At 51.3% G+C, this 22,798-nt stretch overlaps 1 protein-coding gene across 3 annotated transcripts in view; it reads left to right on the top strand.

Moving 5' to 3' along the window:
• Nucleotides 1-21,018, top strand: part of tp53bp2a (tumor protein p53 binding protein, 2a) — a 39,232-nt gene extending 18,214 nt beyond the window's left edge. For 2 of the 3 annotated variants that reach the window (XM_088610191.1, XM_088610192.1), the window contains exons 4-19: nt 23-84; nt 1,268-1,369; nt 1,876-2,047; nt 3,204-3,385; nt 3,896-4,060; nt 6,562-6,609; nt 7,968-8,175; nt 11,268-11,384; nt 11,675-11,820; nt 12,919-13,324; nt 15,006-15,826; nt 17,287-17,424; nt 17,817-17,950; nt 18,398-18,564; nt 18,928-19,127; nt 19,386-21,018. In XM_088610191.1, coding sequence (XP_088466317.1) covers nt 23-84; nt 1,268-1,369; nt 1,876-2,047; nt 3,204-3,385; nt 3,896-4,060; nt 6,562-6,609; nt 7,968-8,175; nt 11,268-11,384; nt 11,675-11,820; nt 12,919-13,324; nt 15,006-15,826; nt 17,287-17,424; nt 17,817-17,950; nt 18,398-18,564; nt 18,928-19,127; nt 19,386-19,427 — 3,110 coding nt within the window. In that variant the 3' untranslated portion in view covers nt 19,428-21,018. The remainder of the gene's footprint in view (nt 1-22; nt 85-1,267; nt 1,370-1,875; nt 2,048-3,203; nt 3,386-3,895; nt 4,061-6,561; nt 6,610-7,967; nt 8,176-11,267; nt 11,385-11,674; nt 11,821-12,918; nt 13,325-15,005; nt 15,827-17,286; nt 17,425-17,816; nt 17,951-18,397; nt 18,565-18,927; nt 19,128-19,385) is intronic. The other variant, XM_088610193.1, reaches the window with a different exon arrangement.
• Nucleotides 21,019-22,798: the final 1,780 nt, after the last annotated feature.

Below are 22,798 nucleotides of genomic sequence, written 5' to 3'. Positions count from 1 at the left end.
AGTGTGCTGTGATCGCTATCAGGTGGATCGAGGGCTCAAAGCAACGGTCTGAAGACTCCCATGAACAGGCAGAGTGAAAATGGGGTAAGTACAGGACTGGCACTGCTACTGCAAGTCTCTACCATTCCACACATCCCAGATCTACAACCTGGGAGGGCTGCGCTGCTGTCCTCTATGAGCGTACCTCCCAGGACCCCCTCCCACGACACGACAGATTGGCTCTGAGCATACCAGACACCAAATCCCAGAAACTCTGACTACACTGCTAACCAAGCCTCATCATGGCACTACGGGGGCTGTAGGATTGATGGGTGAACAAATAGCACTTCACCATTGATAAGACGCTGGTGTTAAACCTTTTCATCTCCAGAGGCTTAGTGACGATTCTCTGTAAAGATATTTCATGACCTGAGAATCTAGAACCAAAGACTGACAAGTTGTGTAGGGTTAGTTTCTGCTGTATCCTAACTTTAGGACATCCTTTTGTTTCTGGGAAGCTTAGTTTCAAGTACCACTGTACTCGGTACGTTAATCCTTCTAACAGTGTTCTCCATGGGGTGTTTTCATGAGAACCTGTGACTCATTTGGAAACAGGGTGCAAAGAAATGCCTCAGGCTACCTGCTAGTGAATATACAGAGCTGGAGGGGAGAATACTCAACTTTTCCGCTGTTGAAAAACAAAACCAGTCTGTCTGCTGTGTTTCTGATGAGTCAGGCGCATGCTGGCAGGTGTGGAGATCAGCAAAGGCTGGTTTACAGTCACCTTCAGGTCACCAGTCTGTCTGCTTTCTATTGTTCAAAAAGTGTTTGCACACTAAATCTGAAACACCTGTGTTCACCTGTACAAGGACTTAAAATTTATTGAACTGCTCTATGTTTGCAGTCTTAATCTATTTCCTTGTAGGCACTTAAACCAGGATCAGTGCTCTAGTCATGGAAAGAGGCCTGAGTTGTAGCCTATATTTCTCTGATCTTTAAAAACTGAATCCCCTGTCCAAACATGTCTGGAGTCATCCAGCCACTGGAGGTTGTTCTTTCATGTGGCAGGTGCAACTGGTGTCCATTCCAGCTTCAGGTGTTAGTTAATTATTGAATATGTTTGGATGTGTTTTAAGATAACTTTGATGGTGATTCCAGTTTCAGTTTACAGTCAGATCTGACCAACTAAAATTGGTTTGAGAGGGCTGGAGCAGCAACAGGAAGACTCTCAAGGAGGACTGGAGAGCACTCTTGAAGGAAGGTTGTCCTTGCTGTCCTCTCCCTGTAGGTGGCAGTCCCACGCACGGACATGACTCTCGCGGAGCTCCAGGAGATGGCAGCCCGGCAGCAGCAGCAGATCGACGCCCAGCAGCAGCTGCTGGCTTCCAAGGTAGAGATCTGGGGCTCGGAGGGGGCTGGGGAAACGCGCAAAAGTCAGTGTCAGATCCTCGCCTCCGTCCTGCTGATCCAGCACGTCTCCTCTCTGTTCACAAGGGGATTGTGGTCTCTCGCGCATGGTCACGTGAGTGACCGATGTGGATGCAAAGGTACTGCAGTCCAGTGAGCTGCAGGAGAGATGGAGGAGGAGACTGGGGGGTGTGCGGATCTTCACAGGGCCTGAGGGGTCATGTTCCTCGGTCAGTTGACAGCTGAGTGCTGCAATGGCCAAGCAGCTGTTTTCCTACGGAGAGAAACTTATTGTATTTCTTATTTCTTTAAAATGACAACTAGAGCTGTTGTAACGCAGTGACGTTTAACATTTACTAATGACTTATACAAAAGTAGTGCGAGCTTGCGGACCTGGCGGCTGTGTCTGCCGGCCGCTGAGGGAATGTGGCCGGAGAGCCCGCGCCAGGAGAGTTGCAGCCCCACAGCTGAGCGTGTCGCCCCCTGCAGGAGCAGCGGCTGCGCTACCTGAAGCAGCAGGACCACCGGCAGCAGCAGGCCTCGGAGCAGGAGAAGCTGCAGCGGCTGCGCGAGAACGCCGAGAGCCAGGAGGCCAAGCTGAAGAAGGTGCGGGCCTTGAAGGGCCAGGTGGAGCAGAAGCGCCTCAGCAACGGCAGGCTAGGTGAGCTCGGGCGGGGCGCAGACTGGCGCACAGGTCCCCCGACCCCACTTCTCTCTCGGGCATCAGGGCCCCGCGGAGGCAGACTTCGGTCATTCGGGGCTGCGGGGAGTCAGATTTGCATTCTGTCTGCGGACGAGCAGCTGTCCCCCAGGGCCAGCTGCGCACATATGGCTGAAAGGTCACAGAGTCTAATGTATTTACCTCATTCAGGTCATTAATGCTGACTGAGATGCTAAACGCCTCTAGTCAAAGTGCCACAGAATAAGTGTCAGCTGCTAGGTGTTCCTCTGAGGCTTCTTGAATATGCTGGGGTCACCGTCCTTGGGAGTCATTTACCCCAAGTGATGTCATCGCCTCCGGGGATCTGGCGTCCAAAGAGACGACCATGTGGAGATTCTGGAAGTGCTGGGGTTTGAATTCGGGAGCTCCTGAAAACGAGATGGACTTGTTTACTTTAGCAGCTCGACCACCTCGCCTCCAAGAGGCAGAAGTGTAAAGCATTGATTTATAAAATTTCATTTGAGGATAAAAATTGCATGAAATCTTTTTGGATAAAAAAATTGGGTCTAAACATCCTGAGGAGAACCTGTCCCTGTCTTAAACACAAGATGGTCTAAGGTGTCAGTCCTGCAGTTTGCCAATACAGTGGCAAATACCAGTCTTAACAGACACCTGTAGGAGAGAAACAGACAGAATATCATCATCATCATCATCATCCATCTGCATACAGATGTCATTTTATTTCTGTCTTTGAACCTGCGTGATAAGTGGGGAAATGTGCCTGAATTTGAATAGGTGGATTGTTAGTGTAGTTCTGATGACGGGAAGGAAGTTGTTGAAACGTGTCATTTGTGAGGCAATCAAGAATTCAGAGAAGAGCTCAGTGCTACATGTTATCACACTGCCAAGATGAGCAGGGGGGAAATGGTGGAGACTCTGCCTGCCTCGACTCCCTCTCCCTCTGCCTGCCTGCCTACCTCGCTCTCCCTCTCCCTGCCTCGCCTCACCTCCCTCTCTCCCTCTGGCTGCCTCGCCTGCCTCTGCCTGCCTGCCTGCCTCCCTCTCCCTCTCCCTCTGCCTCTGCCTCGCCTCCCTCTGCCTCTGCCTCGCCTACCTCACCCTGCCCCCGTCTTGACCCCCGTGCCTCTCCCCGCAGTGGAGGAGATTGAGCAGATGAACAGCCTGTTCCAGCAGAAGCAGAGGGAGCTGGTGACAGCCGTGTCCAGAGTGGAGGAGCTGAGCCGCCAGCTGGAGATTCTGAAGAACGGCAAGATGGACACTTTCCACAACAGCCAGAGCTCTGTAGCAGAGCTGGACCGGCTGTACAAGGAGCTGCAGGTGAGGCAGGAGGGGTCAGGGCTCTGGTGGTACTGAACAAGGGGCTCCACTCCAGGTCAGTAAGACCTCCATCTGCATAAAGGAGTACAAATGTTAGTCACTTTGGACAGAAGAGGCAGACACATTAGCACTAGGAACAGGCGAGTGAAGACAAGAGTTTCGCTAATTTCAGGACTGCAGCTCCATCTAGACTAGTCTCTTAGCTTTGCCTGGCTGACAAACCTCTAAGCCAAAATAAAACCATCAATGTCTGAACCTGGGTTGCCACTTTCAGACACTTCATTCCAGCTGAGCCCTCATTACTTCAGTCTGACAAACAGGGTTACTGGTCTGAGATCAGTATGATCCTTTGCCACTGGTCCCAGATCGCTGCGATGAAACCTGAGTGCCAGGGGATCCAGTGGGGGGCAGGGGCAACTGTTTGAACAGTAAAAACACGTGGGATGGGACTGTTGGCTCCAGTGCCCCCCCAGGCAACTGGGCTCATCCCTGCCCTCTGCCTTCTGCCAGCTGAGGAACAAGCTGAACCAGGACCAGAACGCCAAGCTACAGCAGCAGAGGGAGTGTCTGAACAAGCGCAATGCGGAGGTGGTGGCCATGGACAAACGCGTCAGTGAGCTGCGCGACCGGCTGTGGAAGAAGAAGGTGGCGCTGCAGCAGAAAGAGAACCTGCCCGTGAGTATGGCCTGGCACTGACGCGGGAGGGACACATGGGCAGCCTGTTGGCCTGGCACCGAAGGGCTCGCATGTGGGTCACATGGCGGCCTGGCGCTGAAGGGGGGTGCATGCAGGAGCAACATTCCATGATGTGGGACAACATTGGCCCTGGAGAACCACAGTCCAGCGGGTCTCACCCTGACTCAGCAGCTTGTCAAGACTTGGGACACGTATGAGTTCTGATAACTCACACGTGTGCCCCAGCCATATCACCAGTAACTCACAACTGGCAGCCCACTGAAGCTCAGCAGGTGTGAGCCTGGTCAGTACCTGGATGGGAGACCTCCTGGGGAAAAACTAAGGTTGCTGCTGGAAGAGGTGTTAGTAGGGCCAGCAGGGGGTGCTCACCTTGCGGTCTATGTGGATCCTAATGCCCCAGTATAGTGACGGGGATACTATACTGTAAACAGGCGCCGTCCTTCGGATGAAACGTAAGACTGAGGTCCAGACTCTCTGTGGTCATTAAAAATCCCAGGGCGTTTCTCGAAAAGAGTAGGGGTGTAACCCCAGCGTTCTGGCCAAATTTCCCATTGGCCCTTACCAATCATGGCCTCCTAATAATCCCCATCTATGAATTGGCTTCATTACTCTGCTCTCCTCCCCACTGATAGCTGGTGTGTGGTGAGCGTTCTGGCGCACTATGGCTGCCGTCGCATCATCCAGGTGGGGCTGCACATTGGTGGTGGTGGTGGTGGAGGGGAGACCCATTACCTGTAAAGTGCTTTGAGTGGAGTGTCCAGAAAAGCGCTATATAAGTGTAAGCAATTATTATTAATTATTATAACATTTGTGTGCAGAACAAACAAAAATGATCAAGGCCATCTGTGGACCTTGAGGGTGCTAAGAGTCTCATTTCAGATGATCTCTACACATAATTTGACAAATCACCTTGTTCAGATCAAATCAATATTGTTCAGTTGTTTTAAGCTTTAGAAACTCAGCTGGAAGAGTGACCACTGTGGCTCTGTGGGATTAGGACTGTCCACCCTGGTGTTGGGTTGGGAAGTGTGAGAAAATTTGGATCCTCTTTACTGTCTCAGGCCCTGATAGAAACAGAGACCACTGTTGTGTTACATTAGCTTCTTTAATGTGTAACTTCATTAGGCTTGTTCAGCTGTATTTTTAATACTATTTGAATACTCTGCAGTTGTCTTGTTCTCAGCCCTGTAGGTTTAGATCATTGTCTGCATAATTCTACTGAAGTGTTGTCTTTAGTTCTTTTCCTGTCTGGATGAGGTCTCTCTTAAGTATGTCAGGTTCCTTAAGTCTTCCCCCCAGTCGGAAGAAACAAGGGCAGGGCTTTTAAGTGCTCATAAATTAGCATCACACATCCGAAGCTGAGGAATCTGAGCCCCAGTTTGTAAGCTGCCAGCCTCTTGTTGGTTAGTCTGGTGTTCTGAATGAGTCAAGGCTGCTTGAGTGCAGTTTACCACCAGTGTAAGGTGTTAAAAGTAGTTTTAGAATCACAGGAGTCTGTATGTTCTGGATCAATGTGACACAAGCTTTCATTGCAGCAAAGCTCTGGAATGTCATGTCTGGTGATAGAGGTTTCTGAATATTTCTGTCTAGAATTTGTGTTGTATTTGTTGGTATTCTATGTGTGGCACAACAATCTGGGAGGATTAAGTCCACATATCCTCAAATTTTACCATTAAACTGCTTTGGACATTGTGAGAATGAAACCCTCCAGGCAGCTCATGTGCTGTTCAGATTTTGCAGCAGATGTGTAAGACCCTCAGTAATGAAGAGCAGCTGTAACTGTTTCATAGCCATAGTGTTTAAAGCAAAGCTCTACATCTACATTGTATGTCACAGGAACAGTAATAACTCAGTAATGTGGTGGTATTATTATTGTTGTTGTAATAATACAAGGTTGTCCCATAAATAAACAAGAGTAGAGAAATAAAGGATCCCGGAAAATAGATATTTTCCAGCTTTGTTAGAGGTGTTTGTGCAGCAGCTGTGTGGGGCAGCTCTTTTCTGCTGCTGTGAGACACAATTGATCAATTGATTGATTGAGCATTTAAGGTCTTGGATCGTACCAGGAGTGCCCTGGGACTGAGCCCACAGAGCCGAGCTTTTAAAGCACTCCCCAGTGCAATCGGACCGCAGGGCTGACTCGCGGGCACTGAGCGTGGCAGCCTGCTGCAGCTGTCCTCTGGAAAACACAGGCTGACGGAGGAGGCCGATTCCGGTTGAGGCCCGGTTCTGAAAGGTGCAGAGGCCCGGTTCTGAAAGGCGTGGTGTGACGGCTGCCGAGAGAGCTCCAGTCAGCTCAATGGGCTCTTGTCGCAGTGCTGCAGTGCCTGTTCTGACTGGAATCTCAATCAGCAGGCTGGGGCTCGGGCAGAGCGGCACTCGCGCCACCCTCTCGGGCAGGGCTTGGGCAGCCAGACAGGCTGGCCTTTTTAAAACAAACAGGCCAGTTTTATTGAATTTCTTCCTTTTCTTCCCTCAAGAATGGCTCTCCTGGTAAAGACAAGGCTTCAAAAGAGACGCCGTACAAGGTAAACGACCAATGACCTCAATGTTTTAGATCAGGGTGGTGATGATGCAAGAAAAGTTGTTCCAGACTTTTTTCTTTGTATTTTGTTGTATTGTGTGACTTTTTATTACGTTTTGCTTTTCATTCTGGTTTGTTCATGCTGATTTGTTAATATCTTCTCTCGGGCTTTTTAGCAACGTCGGTAACAGGGCTGGCAGTCAGTATTTAAAGTTGATTTAGCAGCTGGCAGCCCAGCCTGCTTCTGCTGTAGTAATTTGCGAAGTTCCTGCTGGGGCAATAAGATGTGAAGGAGCTGTTCGGTAAAAATTGCACATCCAGTGTGGAAAGTTCCGGCTCTCGTCTGTGTGCCAGTCAGTTTTAATATCGGGCTTTCGTGCTGACTGGAGCAGCGGGGGTTTCAGGAGAAATGTGCTAGCCTGTGCTCTTGTCCCCGCTTCAGTGTTAACCATGTGGTTTCAGCAGTGTCAGGCGTGGGAACGACGGTTTATTAACACAACCGTGTCCATTTTATAAAACAGTTCTACATGAGAAGAGTTTCTCTCCGTTAAAACATGCTGCTGGTTATTTGTTAAGGTCAGTTACTGTCAGGGGAAAGGCGAGCGTAAAGTGCTAATATATCTGAAAACCATGCGACGGCAGAATTTAATTTGATCTCAGTTCTGTTAGCTGATGAATATCAGAAGGAGTCCAGACACCCAGCAAACCTCAAGACTTTTTCGAACATATCTGAAAGTCCTGAGACACAGGCTCCTGAACTGCTGGCTTCAACTGTGTTCATCTTGGATAGCCGTGTCTGCGAACATGTTTTTGATCCCTTGTCATTTTAAATGTTAAGCAAATTAGCTGAGATTAGATGCCTGACAATTTTATGTGAAGGAATCTAAACTATTAAGGAATACAGGAGTGTCTTGAATACTACACTTTAAAAGTATTGCTATGAATTTAGCGGGAAAATCAGTTTTCTCTGTACCAGCAGTGCCCTGTGAGCACACAGTGTTACCTGTTTGCCAGTCTGGAGAGGGTTTCAGAGGTTGTCACAGAGTGCTGCTGCTGAGACAGCTCTGAAGCTCAGCAGCGCCCCTTGTGGCCGACCTGCGAACGAGAAAGGGGCTGAATGGCCTCCTCACATTTGCCACTGTTCTCATATTCTCATGTACCAGGCCTTCGGCGGTGAAGCCGAATTGATTCTCTGCTGGCAGATTCAAATTAGAGTGAAGAAAAATAATTGATCCTGTTTTTCGTTGAAGAAAAGGAAATGCATCAGCATCCTGGTCTTTGCTTCCAGACCTGTTTTTTTCATGCTTCCTCTCGCCCTATTTTCTCTGTGGTTGATTTATTCTTCTGTCCCTGTGTGTCCAGACCCCTCCGGACGGCCCTCCGCAGACCTCCTCCTCCCAGAGCCGGGTGGCCGCTGTGGAGCCCTATGTCCAGTCGTCCACCATGCCCCGTGGGCCTGTGAGGCACGAGCTCCTGAAGCCAGCCTACCCAGGGGGCACCCTCCCTCTGCCCATGCAGGACAACGCGCTGAAGGCCCCGGCCAGGGCGCCCGCTAGCAGGCCCCCCTCAGGTACGGCGCCGCTCTGCACAAGAACTCCAGCGTAGCCCGCTGCTGGGCCTCTCCCACTGACCGCTGCTGGGCCTCTCCCACTGACCGCTGCTGGGCCTCTCCCACTGACCGCTGCTGGGCCTGACATGTGCTGGGCCTCCCCCACTGACCGCTGCTGGGCCTGACATGTGCTGGGCCTCCCCCACTGACCGCTGCTGGGCCTCCCCCACTGACCGCTGCTGGGCCTGACATGTGCTGGGCCTCTCCCACTGACCGCTGCTGGGCCTCTCCCACTGACCGCTGCTGGGCCTGACATGTGCTGGGCCTCCCCCACTGACCGCTGCTGGGCCTGACATGTGCTGGGCCTCTCCCACTGACCGCTGCTGGGCCTCTCCCACTGACCGCTGCTGGGCCTGACATGTGCTGGGCCTCTCCCACTGACCGCTGCTGGGCCTGACATGTGCTGGGCCTCTCCCACTGACCGCTGCTGGGCCTCTCCCACTGACCGCTGCTGGGCCTGACATGTGCTGGGCCTCCCCCACTGACCGCTGCTGGGCCTGACATGTGCTGGGCCTCCCCCACTGACCGCTGCTGGGCCTGACATGTGCTGGGCCTCTCCCACTGACCGCTGCTGGGCCTCTCCCACTGACCGCTGCTGGGCCTGACATGTGCTGGGCCTCCCCCACTGACCGCTGCTGGGCCTGACATGTGCTGGGCCTCTCCCACTGACCGCTGCTGGGCCTCTCTCACTGACCGCTGCTGGGCCTGACATGTGCTGGGCCTCTCCCACTGACCGCTGCTGGGCCTCTCTCACTGACCGCTGCTGGGCCTCTCCCACTGACCGCTGCTGGGCCTGACATGTGCTGGGCCTCCCCCACTGACCGCTGCTGGGCCTGACATGTGCTGGGCCTCCCCCACTGACCGCTGCTGGGCTCTGGGACTTGAAACGCGAGGCTGGGACCTGCCTCTGCAGTCTGTCCTGGGGGGGCGCGAGTAGGACTGTGTGTCCACTGGATTGCAGACGTGGTGCTGTGACCTCTTGGTTGCCCCTCAGCTCTCCCTCTTTTCCTGTTTTCCTCATCTAAGGTCATGAATGCCCTTTTGTCTTCTGTTGATTTACATAACGGATAGATGAAAAGAGTCTTGGGATCGAGTCGTGCTGTGAATAGCCGCAGGTTCAGCTGTATTTTTTAAGAGAACAGAAGATCACTTTATTAGCCATATACAATTTCTTGCATTAGGAATTTATCTTTTTGCATACCCCAGCTTGCTCTCCATGAGACACACAGACGAGGAGAGAGAAGTTGGGGGTCAGAGCGCAGGGTCAACCGTTTATACGGCACCCCTGGAGCAGTTGGGGTTAAGGGCCTTGCTCAGGGGCCCGACGGAGGAGGATTCCTCTGCTGGCTGTGGGATTTGAATCTCCAACCTTCCAGCCACAGGCGCAGATCCTTAGCCACAGAGCAATATAGCTCTGCCGCATGTTCCTCCCGCTGTTTTTCTGCTCACAATGTTCGCAGTCCTATTGAAGCCACCTGAGCTGGGCGCCGTTTCGGTGAGCTACATGGCAGCTGAACAGGAAGAACTGAAGCCTGAGTGTCCGATTAGACAGGAGAGCGAAAGGGAGTTGTGATAGGCTGCTGGGAGCTGGAAACTGTGACTGGTGCAGGAATGTGATTGGAATTGTGTCCCTGTCCCTGCACAGGGGTAGACCGGGCCAGGGCGCCCCTGACCTTGGGCAGAGTCCTCCTCTGCGTGCATTAGAGCTGGAGAGGGAGAGGACCCCCGATTCCTGTAGCTTTGCAGTTCCCTGTCGCAGTTCTCTTGCGCCTGGGTGGCTGTGCTTTCTGCTTGCCTTCCCCTCTTGACTGTCTCCACCTACTGGCCATGTGTGCTACTACAACTGCACATAAGAAACATAAGGTGCAGACAGCTGTGTGCCCTGCTCGGAGAAGGAGTTGTGTTCAGATCACAGCAGAAGGGGTCAGGGCATTGCCCGACAGGATCCGTGCTTGAGCACCTGAGGGTTGTCCTTGACCCAATCCCATTCATCCTGCAGTATTCCTCCTGAGGCAGCTCGGGGGGGTGACTTGTTTCCTGGTATTGTGTGCACAGTGGCTGAAAGCATTGCCTTTTCATCCCTCCTGCCTCTGCACTTGTCAGCCAAAGAAATCTTCCCCAACTAATGGGGAGGATATTAATGGTCCCTGAGAGGAAATTTGCATGCCTACAGACTTGTTGTGCATGTTTGAAAAGTAAATGGGAGATATGGCATGTAAGCACATGATGTTCCGTGATGTAAAGCAGCGCTTATAATGAGGACGGGAAGAAACCTGCCTGAGAGTGGACATTTCTCAGATATGAGTCAGCTCTGATCATTCTTTAAAGAGATCTCCCAGGGATGAGATCACCGGTCAATCAATAAAGATGGGGGTTCTCTGATATGCCTCCAGTATGTCTTTGATTTAAGAGGCATGTGCACAGAGAGGCAGGAGTTAAAAGTAACAGGTTTTCACAAGCCTGCCGTGATGTTGGATGCAATTGTTTCTGCATGGTGAGCGAAAAGGCAGTGAGAGGAAAGAGCAGGCGGGAGTTTTCACGGCGCACAGCCCTGCTTTCCTCATCCTGGCCTCTTGAGAAGCCGTGGTTGAGAGACTTCAGGTTCTCCTGTGGATTCTGAGCTTGTCTGCTCAGTGTTTAAGAGGGGTTGTTTTATTTTCATTTTATTTTTGTTTGCCTTTCTTCCAAACTGTGCAATTTTAGAAGCTATGTTCGTGCTCAAATCTCTGAAAGAGCTGTGGGATAAGAGAAAAGGTACATACTGAGCTTGTTCTGCTCAGCTAGCTTTTGTTTTCTACCATGAAGCGATGTTTCAGTGCAGTGCCTGGGCTCTGGACCTTGAGTTCCTGTTGTGTGTGGATGTGTAGCGATGGGTGTACGTGGCCACTGTTGTTACTAGGTTTAATGTATCTTTAGTTGTTAAAGCAGGGGTCTCAAGGTTATTCCAGTCTGACGTGTCGCTTGAAGCAAAGTGGCTGTGGGGGTCTGGAGCTGGGACTGGAGGTGTCTGCAGAGAGCTGGTCGGTAGCATCATGTTGTCTTGTGACTTGCAGGCGTGGGGTCAGCCAAGACCGGCCAGTCCCTGTCGGAGTGGAGCTCGGAGTCCAGCGGCAGCCACGGCTCGTCCTCCACGCTGCCCAGGATGGGCCCCCACAGCAGTGCGGAGCAAGGTGACCCCCTGTCCCGCTGCACCCCTGGGGCCCCCCTGTGGCTCCCTGTCCTGTTACTCTGCTGACTGCAGTGCGTGGCCAGGCTCGAATAAGTAACAAACAGATCCGAGGCTCGGATTCAGTACTGTTACTCAGGAGTGATAGTTGGCATCATTTCTGGACTATAGGAGGCTGCGGGTATAATGGCCACAGGTGTTTCCTCCTGTCTGTATGAACTGCAGCTCCAGGATAGCTGTGGTTCATTTCTGACTCGGTCTGACTCCTGATTCCTCTTTCCCTTGTGGCTGCAGAGGACACAGAGGTGCTGAAGAGGGAAAAGGACAAGAAGGTCCGGCCCTTCTCCATGCTGGAGTCCAGCGAGCCGACACCAGGGCCGCCCTCCGCCGCGTCTCTCCGCAAGAACCAGAGCAGCGAGGACCTCGTGAGGGACGCCCAGGTACTGGCCGCGCCCGTCTCGCCGCCCGCTTCCTGCTTTCTGGCGGCGAAAGCACACGGCCGAAACCGCTGTCGGTGTAACCGGTGAAATGTTTTCAGTGCAGCTGTCTTCCTGGTGATCTCGTTTAGGCAAAAGCGTGCTCGGGTCTTCGGGTATTCGGTTTCAGTCGATTGAACTGACTTGCATTCAGCTTCGTAAAGGTCTTGGCTAAAAGTGTCTCAGACAGCCACGGATCTGGCTCTTTGTCAGTGATTCGCAAGCTGCTCTCGGCAGCCAGTCGGCTCAGAAAGAGTCTTGGGCCTTGATGGGTAATCATTTACAATGTTTTAGAAGTAATTAAAGGGGAACTGCGACGCTAGTTTTATATTTCTGGGTTAGAAAGAATCAGCATTGCTGAGGGCATTTCAAACAGCGACAACAGGAAAAAGGAAAACAATAACCTCCATTTTACATCACAAAATGGATTAAATTTCCAGGTTTGCGCAGCACAGTAGTCTGCAATTCAGAACAAGGCAACAAGACTTCCGGTGATGTATTGTGGCCTTATTCCACTGTAACCAAGCCGGCTCATGAATCCATCTCTTTTAATCCAGCAGAAATATTGCTCTAGACTTCTTAGATGGTTTTGCTTACAAATACTACTTGTTAACTCTGCATTCAGATCACGTTGGAACATTTCTGCAGTGAAATATCTGCTGCACAACCTGTACTTATTCGCTCTCCATCACAGTTCCTCAGTCATTACAGAGACTAGTGAGCAGGAAGGGCCGCTTCACATCCCAAATTCGTGGGAACTCGAAGGCGAGTTGCGTTACCATGGCGACTTTCACAAAGTTCATGACCTTGTGCTTCATTCGAAGTTTGTCATTTCTTTCTATAAAGTCAGTTCATTTATTTTGTTACCGAGAGTTAATAATCCGTCTAAAAAATTGGGACCGCAGTTCCCCCATTTTAAGTTTTAGTTTTAAATGATCCCTGGAGAGTGACTCCGCTTCTGGAGGAGCTGGACAGCAGCCGCTGGCTGTGGGCTGTGTGTGATTGTGGGGATCTGTGCTGACAGTGTGGAGAGTAACAGCTGTTTCTCCTCTGGCTCCCCAGAACGTCGCCAAGGCCCCCGCGAAGGTGCCGCCGCCCGTGCCCAGCAAGCCCAAGCAGGTCAGCCTGCCCGGCCAGGCTGCAGTCGGCAGGCCGGCCTCCAGCACAGGGACCTTCCCTGGCAAATCCAAGCCGGCCGGGCAGGGCCAGCCGGCGGCGCAGCAGTCCGCCCACACCCTGCCTCTGCCCTCCAAGCAGGAGGCGCCGCCGGCGGCCACCGTGCGGCCCTTCACCCCCGAGGTGGCGGCCCGGGACCCGGCGCCCCAGCCCTTCTGCAAGCCGCCCACGGTGGCGGCCAGCTCCATCTACTCCATGTACACCCAGCAGCCCACACTGGGCAAGAACTTCCAGCAGGCCGTGCAGAGCGCGCTGACCCGGGCCCAGAGCCGCACCAACCCCTTCGTCAGCGGTGAGTCCCGGACACCCCTCCCTGGCGCCAGGCCGAGGGCAGCGGGTTCACATCCCTCCTGGGGTGGCACAGTGCCCGCCCTGTGCTAAAACAGCACTCATGTCGAACTGGCTTTTAAGGGAGTTAGTTCCCCGTAAGGACGAAAGAAAGATTCCACACGAGAAGAAGCAGTTCAGTCCATTTGGCTCGTTTAATAGTTAGAAATTGATGGATCCCAGGGTCTCATCCAGCTGTTTGTTGAAATAAACCAGGGTATCGGCTTTAGCACCGTCACGGAACGGCATGTTCCAAGCTCCCATCACCCACCTGTTCTCGGTTTTTAGATAGATCGCTTTACTAGCCATATACAATTTTTTGCATAGGAATTTATCTTATCGCATACCCCAGCTTGCTCTCCATGAGACGCACAGACAGGGAGAGAAGCTTGGGGTCAGAGCGCGGGGTCAGCCATTGTACGGCGCCCCTGGAGCAGCTGGGGTTTAGGGCCTTGCTCAGGGGCCCAACAGAGTAGGATTCCTCTGCCGGGCACGGGATTTGAACTGGCAACCTTCCAGCCACAGGCGCAGATCCGTAGCCACAGATCCACCACTCCACCCAATTCATTAGGAGAATCATTTGTTAACCAGCATAGACCTTTGAGAGAAAATGGGGTGGAAGGCAGAAATCAATCTTAAACCTCCCTCAGATGATCCTGTTTTTTTATAGAATTGTCTGCTGATGATGGGGTTTTGGTGTGCTGCCACCAGATCTGGAGAGGATGATTAAAGGTGCATTGGAAGCTGGAAGCTGGCAGCTGCAGTGGGAGTGTCCGCAGCTCTGGCTTGACCTGCCCTGGCAGCCAGCTGTTAGAGTCCAGACGGGTGACTGCTGGGCACTTGAATGGCACCTCGTCCAGGGACAGGGCTGCTGTTACAGCCTTCAGGGGCAGAGTGATCTGTACTGAAGAAGCACGACGGCATGTAATCTCGCACTGGAAGAATTTAAATGTTCTTCCAGATAAGCTACTGTCAGTGTTAGACCTGTTGAAAGCGATGTGTTACAGAGAAACATCCTGCAGACTCAGAACGAGCTGAATCTGGCCAGCAGTGAAGGAGGGTGAAGGGAGACTGCTGTGACCCCCCCTGCAGGGAGTACAAAGCCCTGACTTTATTTGCACAGTCAGATGTATAAAATCTGAGAAAAGCCCATTGAAGCAGTCATGCGTGGCACATCTGTCAGGCCAGCATTCCTGTGCAGAGCAGAAACGTGCAAGCCTGCTCCCGAGACCACTCGTGAGCTCCTTCCACTGACGGGCTGTGTGGCTGAAGCAGTGTCTGTTTCCAGCGTTCAGTGGGATGCAGCCAGAACCCACCCTTACACAGCCCAACCCCAGGCCGGATAGGAAAGAGACTTATTTGTCCTGAATCCCACAGCAGATCTCACAGGCTTTTCTGGATAATCTGCCGTAGTGGGAAATCCTTCTCGTGTTGTGTGGCAAGCTGAAAAATGCTCAGGTTTATTAAAGTATGGATGAATATGTAGAAATTCAGCATTTTTGGTTATCCATGACATGCATTTGCTTTGTAGCCTCAGCCTTTTCTGGGCATGACCCTGCACAGCAGACTGAATGTCTGGCAGATCAGCCGTGTGGCAGTTTCTCTGCCGTTTCCTCGCCTTATCCCTGGTGTTTCTCTTTTGGCAGTTTACGGAAAGCCTGTCATCAGTGGCAACGGATCCGGGCAGCAGCCAGTTCCGGCCATGCATCCGGAGAATCCCTATCAGGACCGGCCCGGTGGCCTGGACACGGAGACGGATCATAGTGGGAGAGCCCCTCCGCCCGAGCCCCAGGAGACTGAGCGCATCCCCCGGCCGCTGAGCCCCACCAAGCTGCTGCCTTTCATCTCCAACCCCTACCGCAACCAGAGCGACGTGGACCTGGAGGCCCTGCGCAAGAAGCTGCACAACGCGCCGCGGCCCCTGAAGAAGCGCAGCTCCATCACCGAGCCCGAGGGCCCCAGCGGCCCCAACATCCAGAAGCTGCTGTACCAGAAGACGACGCTGGCCGCCATGGAGACCATCGGCTCCATCACTGCTCCCTTCTTCCAGCCGGAGTCCGGGGCCGAGCAGGAGCGCGCGGGTGCCCAGAGCGCGGACGCGGGCCCCGCGGAAGGAGAGGCGCCTCCGCCCGCGGCCCCGACGGACGTCCCGGCCGCTGCCAAAGCGCCGCCCGCCCAGGAGCCCACAGAGCATTTCGTCCTTCCGCCGCCCCCCTCCCACCCGCCTCCCGCTCATCCCCAGGGGCTCCTGGACGCTCACGGCCTCCCTCTGCCGCCGCCGCCGCCCCCTGCTGGCGAGGAGGAGGAGCAGGAGCCCGGCCTGCCCCCGCCCCCCGAGAGCTTCGCGGAGGAGTACCCCCCCTACCCACCCCCCCCGTACCCCGCTGTCGGCGAGCAGGACGGCCTCGGGGAGGACACCTTCAGCATGCGGCCCCCCGAAATCACCGGCCAGCTCACCCTGCCGCCGGTGAGCCCCGCTCTTTACTCTCTCCAGTCAGGCGATTCCTGACTCTCTAGTTTGGTTCACTGTTGGGTGCATTTCTAGACAAGAGAGAGAGAACGCCAAGTCTGCAGTCCTCAAGGAGTACCCTTCTCTAGATGATTTGAGAATTGGGAATGAAACCTGAGCTGGGCTGCAGTAGGGCAAGTGTTCCCTTCAGTGTGCCTAGCATTGTAAATGGATAAAATCCCAGTTTATCCATATTTTAGGATACTGTGTTTGACATACTAAGTAATATCAGCAGCCATATCACCCTGCAACTCACAACTGGCAGCCCACTGAAGCTCAGCAGGTGTGAGCCTGGTCAGTACCTGGAAGGAGACCTCCTGGGAAAAACTAAGATTGTTGCTGGAAGAGGTGTTACTGGGGACAGCAGGGGGTGCTCACCCTGTGGTCCATGTGGGTCCTAATGCCCCAGTATAGTGACGGGGACACTATACTGTAAACAGGCGCCGTCCTTCGGATGAGACGTAAAACCGAGGTTCTGACTCTCTGTGGTCATTAAAAATCCCAGGGCGTTTCTCGAAAACAGTAGGGGTGTAACCCCGGCGTCCTGGCCAAATTTCCCATTGGCCCTTACCAATCATGGCCTCCTAATAATCCCCATCTATGAACTGGCTTCATTACTCTGCTCTCCTCCCCACTGAGAGCTGATGTGTGGTGAGCGTTCTGGCGCACTATGGCTGCTGTCGCATCATCCAGGTGGGGCTGCACACTGGTGGTGGTGGAGGGGAGACCCCATTGCCTGTAAAGCACTTTGAGTGGAGTGTCCAGAAAAGCGCTATATAAGTGTAAATTATTAAGATTTACGTGCATATAATAAGAAAAGATTATAGGCACGTTTAGTCTATATTGTATCTGAATACTGACAGGATCTCAGAGGTGTAACCTGATGTTGTGTGTGGGCATAGTCTATTGGAACGGGTCTGGCCTGGTGCAGCTGGTGCGCCTTAGTTGTCGGTAGAAGGACAGCAGTAGAATTAAGACAGTTTTCTAGTCTTTTCTTTTTCCTCTGCCGCCAAAGAGCCTTGAGAAGGAGCCCAGAGCCTGAGCTCTGAGAAAGTGCTTTGTCGGCTCGTTTCTGCAGGCTCCTTTGTCAGTTAAGGAGCCCACTGGCATGTTAAACCATAGAAATTCGCTTATTTTCATCCTGCTTGACCTGCTTGTGCAATTTGACAGGTCAGGCAAAATGGCACTTCCTCCATCTTAATCCTACCCCTGTCAGTGGTAGAGGAATGGATCTGTGTGGCACAGATAATGATCGATTTATTTATTTTTTGTTATTTGTTGGACACCCTGCCTTGACTCTGTCTTGACTGTGCTGCTGAACAGTGGCGTCGTCCAGAGCTGATTGAGAAGAGGAGCAGGTTGGAGGTGGCAGGTGTGTTCCTAACTCGCAGTGACTGTGTTTTTAAACTGTGCTGCAGGGCAAGAGGACCAACCTGCGCAAGACGGACTCGGAGCGCATTGCCCACAGCATGAGGGTGAAGTTCAACCCCCTGGCCCTGCTGCTGGACTCCTCCCTGGAGGGCGAGTTCGACCTGGTGCAGAGGATCATCTACGAGGTGCGTCTCCTCCTCCCCGCCGGCCAGCCATGTCGGGTGCTGAGGCGGCTGAGGCCTCTTACTCAGCTCGTGCTCCTGGGGAGCCCTGTATGAGCAGGACCTCTGTGCCTTGTGGGGTCACAAACACATCGGGGGCCTTTTTCACACAACCAGAGCTCCTGGATTAGCTGCGGAATCGTGTAGGCGCAGAGTGGAATACTTCAGGGCTACCACTGACTGATGGTAAGTTTAATGTTCGACAGCTTAATTTAAAAAGCTGCTGGAACGTGGTTCAGTGATACAGGAGCAGTTCTGCCTCACAGCCTCAATGTCCCTGGTGGGTGCTGAGATTACAGAGGGATGGTGGGAGGGCCCATACTGACAGCAGGCCCCTCTGTCTCCTGTCTTGGCAGGTGGAGGACCCCAGCCAGCCCAATGACGAGGGCATCACAGCGCTGCACAACGCCGTCTGTGCTGGACACACGGAGATCGTCAAGTTCCTCGTGCAGTTCGGCGTCAACGTCAACGCAGCCGACAGCGATGGCTGGTGAGCATCTCCCCTCGTGAAGCCAAGAACTTTGCTTCAGCGCGGTTAAAAGTGGTTCAGGTCACTTAGCCGGTCTGGTATGGACCTTGTTATCTGTGAACGGCATCATTCGTGCCAGGGAAGGGTTTTTGAGCTATTTCTGGATATCCAGAGTCCGCCAGTCAAGGACATTGGAACTGAGATGCCAGCAGTGTGGCTTCGGCCCTTGTGAGCTTTAATGCAGCTCTCGAGAGATACTTCTGTATATTGATGAATCCTTCAGACTGAGAGGAACTCGGTGCTTCGCAGAAGCACAGGGTTTATCCTCACTGTGCGGAAACTGCTCGTCCATATTCATGCCTCAGGTTTGGTCCATGGAGTAACCGTTTAACCTTTTAAGAGCTGCTGGGCAGGCTGGTAGGAAATAAGTGGGCGTCCCTCTGATGAAGCATTGTCCCCTGCTCTCAGGACGCCTCTGCACTGCGCCGCCTCCTGTAATAACGTGCAGGTGTGCAAGTTCCTGGTGGAGTCGGGGGCGGCTGTGTTTGCCATGACCTACAGCGACATGCAGACGGCAGCAGACAAGTGCGAGGAGATGGAGGAAGGCTACAGCCAGTGCTCCCAGTTCCTGTATGGTGAGTGAGGCGGTTCTTCTCCACTCTTCCTTCTCTTTCTGAAGAGACGAGACAGCTGATCTCTCCAGCACGGCCTCAGCAGCCTGGCTACGTGGTGCGTCTGAGCCCTGGCAGCTCCTCTGGAGAAGACAACACATGTGCCGATTTTACTCTTTCTTAATTTTATTGTTGTTGATTTCTTAGTGTCGTCTAAAGTAAGAGGTTTGACCAGTCACTGCTTTCCCTCACTCAGGCACTCTCTGGAGTCTTCTGAGTTGTTTGGTGTCCCTTTGCAGCTGACCAGCTGTGTGTGTGTGTGTGTGTCCCTCAGGTGTGCAGGAGCTCTGCATGGCCTGATGACCTCTGTGTGTGTGTGTCCCTCAGGTGTGCAGGAGAAGATGGGGATCATGAACCGGGGGGTGGTGTACGGCCTGTGGGATTACGAGTCGGAGAACGAGGACGAGCTGGAGTTCAAGGAGGGCGACTGCATGACTATCATCCGCCGGGAGGACGAGGATGAGATCGAGTGGTGGTGGGCGCGCCTGGGAGAGAAGGAGGGCTACATTCCCCGAAACCTGCTGGGGGTGAGTCAGTGACTAGATATGTAGTCCCACTTCAACCTCTGGGGGGCGCTCTTCCTCCCCAGAGCACGGAGCTGTAGAACCTGCTGCCAGTAACTGCGTGTAGAAATGCCTAGAACACCTCTTCAGTTGTTAAGGGAAAGATAGATTTTTCAGTGATTTTTTTTTTCTTGTTCCTGGAAAGGTTCACAGTATTTCTCTGTTGCATTGTAATGCTGTGATTGTTAAGTCACTGACCAATGTTTTTCTTCTGCTTGACAGCTGTATCCAAGGATCAAGCCCAGACAGAGAAGCCTGGCTTGACGATGCTGGTCTGCACTTCATCACAGATTAAACTTCGACTCCTCTCTTTTGGGGAAAGAAGGAATCTCATGCCGGGAATGAAGAACACTAATACATGAAGGAATAATCTTTTCCTGTCTATCATTCGGGAACAACCAAAACTGAGTCTCACACCGCACTGGTGTTGACAGGCTGGACCTCAGGCTGTCTGTAGAAGCACACGCCACTATTTTCATCTTGGAGGATTTTAAAAAGGAGATATTTTTTCAGTGAACAAGAGATGGGAATTTATCTGAATACAATCTGCATCATACTGGCAGAAGAAAGTTTGTAATTAATTTTTGTATTGAACGAACTATATAACATTCCCTCTAAATGTTAGATGAGAATTTCTAAATTAAAAACAGTATTTTCCATAGTTTCTTTTTCCACAAATGCATTTATGAGCCGATTCTTTATATTAGTTTTAAACGGAAGCAGGGTTGAAGTGCTGTTTAAGACTTAAAACTTTCTCTATCAGAGAGGTGCAGAGCTTTTTAGTACAGATTGAAATAAAACTGGATATTTCATAATATACTCGTGCACATGGACACAGAGCCTCACTATTAAAATGAACAGCTTTGGCACAGGGAGAATGTGCCTGGTGCAGAACACTAAGCATGAAAGGGAGCAGACTCAAGCACGTTTGTATCAGCGTGGCCTTGGGTCCTTCACAGCAGGCTGTGACCAACAATATGGCACAAAAGTACAATGGGAAAAGGGGAGAAACTTTAGTGCTGTTGGGGTGTTCATTTTAATATAGACAGCTTCTGTATGTATCTCAGCCTACAGGAATATTAGTTTTAGTAAAGTAAGAGAAATAAAACTCAGCATATATGCTATGTATTCATTAAGCTATGATTAATGCACTAGCACTGTAGGTTACTCATAAGGCCTCTGCCATCAGAATACTAGTGTAACATCTTTCTGTTTCTTTATCTATGTTAATGAGCACACAACAGAATGTTGCCTGTATTCAGATAAAAGCATATTACACTTAGTATATCTATATGTCTCAAGGATCTGTCCAATTCAATGCCTTGGAATAGCGTCCGATGGAGACCAGGCTGTGGGCAGCACTGAGTGGTCAGATATGTAGCGACTTCATTTACGTGAAGGACCAGTAAGACCAGTGCTGCAGTGGTTCTGTGGTCGAGATCGTAGCTGGTGCACTGCGGACGCGGCGAGGGAGCCCAGTACGAGGGTGTGATTGCATCACTGCCATGGAGCTCAGTGTAAATACCTGCAGTAGTGCATTCCCATCTGACTAACGTAGCCTCGTGCAGTGTGCACTTGTCAGCCCTGATAGCAGCGCAGCTCACTCCATCCTGGGGTTGGTGGGGGGGTCGGTTGGCGGTATTCATTTTAATTGTCCCCCTCCCCCCACCCCCTGGTGCACTAGTGCGATTTGTCACAGTATCGTCCCCAGGTGGCTGTTCCCCTGCACTAGCGGAGAGAGAGGGGTACTGATGCTTTTCTTTTTTTCCCACAAATGTATTTATTTTCCTTGTGTTGATATTGACTAGAAGTAATAACATCACATGTAGAATTTACAATAAAATGCTTTTGTCAAGAGGTGTGTTGTGTGTCTCTGTGAACGGAGGAGAAGCCGTTCTGTCTCTAGTGGCACTGGCACATTCTTGCCATCAGATCATCCTGCTGTTGGTAAAGCAGCCTAATCCAGCTCAGCTTTTATAAACTGCAAGTTGCATTTGTTTGGTATTCAAGCTTGTTGACCTCTTTTGGAGTGAACTTGATCAGAAGAGTTAAAAACTGTGATGCCATATACATTTTTTCTGTCCTGGCTTCTAGCAGGGAACCAGGGTGGTGAAACTGGCAGTAGGAGCAACTTCCTCCCTAAATTGGCAAAACTGTATCTTTAACAAGTTGCTGAGCCAAATTGTTGAATCGGATACCATGGGATATTTCAGGAAGGTGCATCCAAAGCTCGGGTCTGTGAGTTACTAGCAACTAAACCACTGGTCTGTTTCTCTCCTGTGTACTTTCATCCTTCCCTGCAGTAACACCTCACAGGACTGAACAGTTCCTACCCTATAGGTCTTCTCTGACCAAGCAGTTGGTTTGAGGAAAGATGAGTTATATAAAAAACTTTTCATATCGCACCTTTAAATGTGGCTTCTCAAAGCACTTTACAAAATGACAACAAAAAAAAATACACAAGATGTGCATGATGAAAATACACAATGAGACGAGATAGTAGATGAATACAGTAGGAGTAAAGGGGTATATAACAGAACCAGTTAAGTAAAGGTTCTTCTCAAGAAGAAAGATTTGAGTCTAGATTTGAAGGAGTTTCGAGAAGGTGACTCTCCAAGATCCTTAGGGATAGAGTTCCAGAGTTTTGGGGCAGAACGGGAGAAGGCCCTGTCACCCACAGAGTGTAGACGGGCTTGGGGGACAGATAGGAGACCAGAATTAGAAGAGTAAAGATTGTGAGATGGGGAGTAGGATGATAGCTCAGGTAGGTACTGAGGTACCAAGCCGTGTAGAGCTTTATAGGTGATCATGAGGATTTTGAAGTCAACACGAAACTTGACAGGAAGCCAGTGCAAGGACTCTAGGATAGGAGTCATGTGATCACTTGCGCCAGACCTGGTCAAGATTCTGGCTGCTGAAATATGGATATATTTGAGTTTGTTCAATGTGGATCTAGAAACCTCAGTGTGTAGAGCAGTAGTGTTACAGTAGTCAATTCGGGAGAAGAAAGTGTATTTATCAGCTTTTCATCAAAAGTTAGTGGTAACATAGGATGTAGGAGATATTGTCAAAACATCATTTTCTCCTCAGAAATATGTTGCACATGTGGGTGGAATGTCAAGCCTGAATCAAATATCACCCCCAGGTTTTTACATTTTGACTGAAGCTCGAGTACAGTACCATCCACAGATAGGGTTGCAGCATTGGCTTTACAGAGTTTAAAGGGGGGGAGCCAATAAGCATGACTTCGGTCTTATCACAGTTTAGATTAAGGAAATTTTGAGTCATCCATGTTTTGTCAAAGAAGCCATTAGAATAGAGACTACATCAGGTGTCAGCTTTGGTATGTACAGTATGTAGATTTGAGTCAGTATCATCAGCATAGAAATCGTAGTTGAGGCCATGTGATCTTAAAGGCTGACCAAGTGGAAACATGTAAATGCTGAAAAATAGAGGGCCCGGTATCAAGCACTGAGGAACACCAGACTTATCGAGTCCAATTTCAGACCTAAATCTGCCAAGACAAACAAAGTGACAGCGATCAGTGAGGTAAGATTTGAACCATTTAAGAGCAGTGTCAGAATCTCCAGACAGTCTCAAGATGAGTAAGTAAGATATCATGGTTTACAGTGTCG

Source organism: Lepisosteus platostomus, chromosome 17 (assembly GCF_059453375.1).
Source record: "Lepisosteus platostomus isolate fLepPlt1 chromosome 17, fLepPlt1.hap1, whole genome shotgun sequence".
NCBI lineage: Eukaryota > Metazoa > Chordata > Actinopteri > Semionotiformes > Lepisosteidae > Lepisosteus > Lepisosteus platostomus.
Note: the sequence above shows the minus strand (reverse complement) of the source record. Positions and strands in the feature narration are given on the sequence as shown.